Source organism: Eucalyptus grandis, chromosome 7, assembly GCF_016545825.1.
Source record: "Eucalyptus grandis isolate ANBG69807.140 chromosome 7, ASM1654582v1, whole genome shotgun sequence".
Lineage (NCBI taxonomy): Eukaryota > Viridiplantae > Streptophyta > Magnoliopsida > Myrtales > Myrtaceae > Eucalyptus > Eucalyptus grandis.
The window spans coordinates 40215975-40221974 of NC_052618.1; the positions used below are offsets into that span (position 1 = coordinate 40215975).

General features: G+C 35.2%; 1 protein-coding gene across 1 annotated transcript; it reads left to right on the forward strand.

Annotated features, from left to right (window-relative positions):
- Positions 1 to 3950: 3950 nt before the first annotated feature.
- LOC120295502 (transcription termination factor MTERF6, chloroplastic/mitochondrial-like) lies at positions 3951 to 5744 on the forward strand. Its single transcript, XM_039316713.1, is given in 4 exon segments — positions 3951 to 4183; positions 4573 to 4662; positions 4665 to 5379; positions 5381 to 5744. Coding segments are annotated over 3 exon segments (993 nt in total). The 5' UTR covers positions 3951 to 4183; positions 4573 to 4577; the 3' UTR covers positions 5574 to 5744.
- Positions 5745 to 6000: the final 256 nt, after the last annotated feature.

Below are 6000 nucleotides of genomic sequence, written 5' to 3' on the forward strand. Positions count from 1 at the left end.
AGTAAGGATGGTGCTAGTTGCCAAACAATCATATACACTGTATCCAAACATCTCTTGGGTATTGATTGTTAAGACCTTTGTTCCTTTTAAGGGCATGTTTGGTAACAGGTCCAAGAGTATCTAATTCTATTTTTTGTTTCCTAGAACAAAAAAAAAAATACATAGAAATTTGCTTGGTAATTTATTTGTTCCCAACAACAAATTTGTTCTTGAAAATAGATTTGGAATTCTTCTTTTCCTTTATCTTCTTCTCCCTCTTGCTAGTCATTGACCTCAATCATGGCCAACGACTGGCTAGATGAGGGTCGATGACCTCACTTGAGCGTCGTGGGACCCCGGCGAGGTTGAGCCCCTTGTGAAATCTGGGTGAGTTCAACCTCATGCCCGGCCATGGCGAGGCCGACCTTGTGGTGGCTCGAAGAGGCCAAGCCTCTCTAGGGTCGGCGTCACTCGACAAATTACCTGAGGCTGGTAACTAGCTAAAGGAAGAAAGTAAAGGAAGAAGAAGAAGAAAACAAAAGGAAAAAAAAAAAAAAAAAATGTAATAAAATTATTTTAAAAAATTAAAAGAAATTTTTAGTCATAAAAGAATCTAATGGTTATATCAAAAGCAATTCTATTCTAGAAATAAAAGTTTTGGACAATTAGCAAACGCCTTCAAATATTAAAAACTTGTATAGTGAATGAAATAAATAAAAAAAATCATTTCTGAATAGAAATTGTTTTCGAAAACTTGATATTCAAAATATCCCGCCTCTCAACTTGATATCATCGGGTGCACACGTGCTCCCGCTCTATGCGTCGGCATGCAATTTCATTTGTGACTTAGAATTTCTTGTGAAGTAAGTACTCGTCAAGTGAGCAAAATATATCTATTCATTTAGGCTTCAAGCAACACAAGAGAGCAAAAATATCTCTACCTGTGCCAAATTTGAAAAGCTTGTATCGTTTTGCACTCGAACCCGGGCGGCAATTCCTTGTGAAGTAATTACGATTGGGAAGGTCTTTGGACGAAGATGAATTCTAACTCTGAAGAATTGCTCTCTGTTTGCAATTTGCATTATAGTGAACTAGGATATGTTTTTGTGTGATCATGAAGGAAGTGTGTACATGGTTAGTAAAAGTCTGTTGCACTATTTTATTTGCTACTGGTTCCACAGTGATTTTTTTATGGACTAAAATAATGATGAATTTAGCTTCACACGTGATTAAATTATTGAGTTCAATTGGCTATTTACGTTATTAATTAGGTTTGTAATATTTTAATTTGTTATTTGACATGAATTAGGTTTGTATATGATTGGTGACAAATAATTATTAATAGTTGAATTTATGTTTCATTTGCCATATGTAATACGAAAACTTGAGGAATACTTTATTTATAATTTCCAATTTGACCAAATATCAAATAAAAAGCAAAAAATGTTAGGAAAAAAAAATGAAACTGTGCCTACTTGGATAACCATAACCCCAAACTTTTTTATTTTATTTTATCTTCACCAAAACTCCAAAACTTGTATGAATAACCCAAAAATACCCTCCATCATAGTTTTATCCAAGACTACTATTAAAGATTCAAGGTGTTGGCTTATTTAAATGACAACAGGCAAACAGAGCTGACTTGGATTTGGGAATTTTCACCGAAACGTCTAAACTATGCCTAGTATTCGTGTCAGATTTCCAAATACCCAAAATATTAGGTTCCGTTTATTTCATAAAAAAATTCTGCATTTTCCGATATTCGTTTCACAAAAAATGATATAGTCATGGGAAATATTTTCCACCAATGGAAAAAGCCTTCTTAATTAGAAGAAAATGTTTTTTTATTTTTCAAGTTGGGGAAAACAAAGTGAAAAGCATTTTCCTCGGTCACTGTCTCTTATCTCACACCTCTGCTAATCCCTTTTATTTCTCTTTTATTCTTTTTAAAAGTTTCAAATTTCGAATTCTTTTTCTTTTTCTTTCTTTCTTTTTTATCCTTCTTTCACCCTTTGCAAGACACGGCGACGGCTAGCAATCAACCACGGGCAAGCGGGGCAAGTGCAAGCCTCTAGCTCGTCAATCTGGCAAACCTTTTCTAGGCCAACAAGCTATGTCATGCCACTAGCTAGTGGCTGTGATATGTGGAGAGTTGGAGCCTCGTCGACCTATAACCAGGCTCGACCTTGCTTATGACCAGTTGTCATGGCTAGCGACCGGCCAAGGAAGAAGAAGAAAAAAAAAAAATAAAAGAATAATAAAAGAATAAAGAATAATTAAGAATTGATTAAAAAAGTAAAATAAAAATTAAGAATCAATTTTTAAAAAATAAAAATATATATTTAAAAGATAAAATAATTATTAAAAGGAGTGCATGGAGGAAAATATTTCCATTTTGTTTTCAAATTTCAGCAGAACATCTGAAATATTGTTATTTTCTTGGAAAATGGTTTCCTCAAAAATATTTTTAGAAAATTTCACATTTTTGTGAAATGACGAAACCTCAAAATCTAAAACTTTTTTCTAATATTATGAATAACCCAAAATTTTGACTTAATATAACTAAAAGATTCAATCTTATAGTTACTTCAAACTAATTTTCATATCACAAAAATTTTAAATGTGTATATTCTTACTAGATTACTCCAAACTAATTTGTCATAGATGTATCAATTTGGGATAAATGGAAATATCAATTTGAGATATTGGGTAATTTTAATCACAAAGGCCAATAAGTACCCAACCAAATCCATTTTTTAAATCAAGCTCCATTCAAGCTACAATAATTAGATTTGAATTTAGCTAGAGATATCTTTTGGCATGAAAAAGATCGCAGAGATTTTTTTATAAGGAAAATATAACTAAAAATGAAAAATTAAGTCCATCGTGACACAATACTACAAAGTTGAATCAGTGTGATGCATGTATTTTCCATCACAGTTAAAAAATCACTTGTTAAACATCTGATGTGGCATCATTCATTTTTTTTTATAGAATAATTAACACTGAGGTGATGCCCTGCGAGAGTCACATATGAAAAAAAAAAAAAAAATGAAAAGACCAACAAAAAGAGAAAAGGAAAATAAAACCAAAGGAGAAGAAAGCGTCAAATTCTTGATTCAAATTAGGAGGAATCGATAAAGGTTGGCTTGAATTGCAGTGAATGAAGGATGAACATGAAAGAGGAAGGTAAAAAAAGAAAAGGCAATAAATCAAAGAGAAAAGGAAAGCATAAAATAGGATTTTTAAAAATGAGTTTGCAAATTTTTACCACGTCAAGCCCATAGAAGATTTTTAACGACAGTATTGGAGATATGTGTTAGACGAGTGGAAATTGGCAATTTTGATGTCATGGAAAAGAATGTTGGATATTAATATTACAATGGACATGAATTAAGATTTTCAATAAAAATCCTCTTTTTCTTTTTTGGGTTAATTTTATGAAAAATCTCATATTTGTACATTTATGACAAATTTATTTCAAACTAATTTTTAAGCCACAAAAATCACAAACCTATACATTTGTGATAAAATTTATGTCTATTAATTTTCATTAAATTAAATAAATACCACATAAAATAATATATTAGTACATATATGACAAACGAAGGGTAATACCACAAACTGAAAAATCCGTCAATTCACACGAGTTATATTTAATTCAGAAATTTAAAAATAAAATTTAATATAAATTAATAGATAGTAAATTTGTTCAATTTAGGATTTTTGTGGTGAAAAATTAGTTTAAAATAAATTAATTACAAGTGTATTAATTTGGAGTTTTTCATAATATTAATTCTTCCTTTTATATAGGCTAGTTAACTCTAGAAAATTGCTAGAAGAGCAAAAACGAGAGCTTGGAAAAGGAAAAGAAAAAGGAACAGAAAAAATAAATAAAAAAGAGCACACATTATCACCAAACAGCAAAATAGCCGTCGGATCGAGCCAGGGCCCAGTACGCATCGCAGAGAATACGATCTCCGTCTCTCCTCGAAGCAGAGAAAATTTACAGGGCATCCCAGATAAGGTTTCAGACAAATGCAAATGCTCGTCTTCTGAAAGTCCAGGATATGGCCGCACGAGGGTCGAAGAAGACGACGACGACCCTTTCTCCCCCCTTCCCTTTTTCTCAACCGGAGTTTAAACACATCGCCTGCCAATTCGGAGACAACCAGAACGATAGCCGCCTTCAAAGAACCGACCCGTAAGCTCTTCCGGCTTGAGAGTGGCCTGTGATTCAATTCATGTTTGTGAGTCTCGATTTTCTTGAACGATAGGGGTTGTTGGGTTCCTCAATCCTCTAGCGGAAATGGGTTTTCTTTTATCTGTGGTTTCTGGCAATGTTAAGGTTGGTGCTAAGCAAGTGGAGGGCTGATAGCTAAGTGGTCTTTCGAGTGCTGATTGCTGTATCTTTTGCCGAACTTGTGTGTTAGATGAAATTGTTCTTGTTCACATCGTGCTCTTTCATTTATTTCGCTTAGCTAAAAAATGAACAGTCTTCATGTCCATGCCGTTTACCAATTGCCACGTTCTGCTCTCTTCGTACCCAACTGTGAATAGGATGATAACTAGAGAAATTTCGTGTTCCCACAGACATCATGGAAGGCAATTCAAGTCAAACTGGTGGCAGCATCATGTGGTTCTTCCGTGACCGGGGTTTCAACGACAAGAGTATAAGTGAAATGTTCAAAGGTGCAAGCGCCTCGCATCGGTGCAAAAGGAAAGGGCTTCAGAAAATTGGGAGTACTTGAGGAGCATTGGCATTGAGGAGAGAAAGCTTCCTCATGTTGTTTCTAAATGCCCGAAAATCCTCGCACTTGGCCTTGACGAGAAGCTTATTCCGACGGTAGAATGCCTCTCTACACTAGGAACAAGACCTAATGAAGTCGCCTCTGCCATTGTGAAGTTCCCTCAAATACTTTCCCATAGCGTGGAGGGGAAGCTCTGTCCGCTACTGGCTTTTTTTCAGGCAATGGGGGTCCCTGAAAAGCAAGTTGGCAAAATCGTTTTGCTTAACCCGAGGCTTATTAGCTACAGCATTGAGTCTAAGCTAACAGAAACTGTGAACTTTCTTGCTAGTATTGGCCTTACGAGAGAAGGAATGATAGGCAAAGTTCTGGTGAAGAACCCGTTTATCATGGGCTATAGTGTTGAGAAGAGACTGCGCCCCACCTGTGACTTTTTAAAATCCTTAGGTCTCGAAGAGGTGGATCTTCAAAAGGTGTTGATAACCTTCCCTGAAATCTTGTGTCGAGACGTGAACAAGATTCTAAGACACAATGTCACTTTTCTGAAAAGCTGTGGATTCAACCACGGGCAGATAGCAACTTTGGTGACTGGTTATCCTCCTGTTCTGATTAAAAGCATTAACAACTCTTTAAAACCTCGGATTAGGTTTTGGTCGATATAATGGGAGACAACTCAATGAAGCTGCTGATTATCCTGAATTCTTTCGTCATAGTCTGAAAAAGAGACTAGAGCTACGTTACAAAATATTGAGCCAAAGGAACATCAGCTGTAGCTTGAGTGAGATGCTGGATTGTGATCAAAAGAAGTTCTTACATAAGTTCAATTTGATTGGAGGATTTACCTGAGGTAGTAGTTACATCCTTCATTCATTCTTACAAAATTTTTGTAGAATAGCTTTAGCTGTTATCTGTATTTCTGATGCTCCAGGTGAAGTCATCCTGTATATGGTTCTAGTCAAACAATTCACATGTTGAGTGAAATGATCCTTTTGGCAAATTCAGTGCAGAATTTTGGTATCTAATCTGTAGATGTGTTGCATGGCCTTAATGATGTTGTTTGCTGGTGGTTTGCTTGGTGTGCTTAGCTGAAATGCAAAATTCTTACGGAGATTGAATCAAGAGATGTGTTGTTTTCTCCATAGCTGAGATGAATTGAACTCTCATTTGAATGCATCAGCACACTTTGAAAGTTCACGGAAACACTGGCTAGCCAACTGAATATGATTGCCAAGTCTATAAGTCTGGGGTGCCTAGCATCTATAATTCTTGTTAT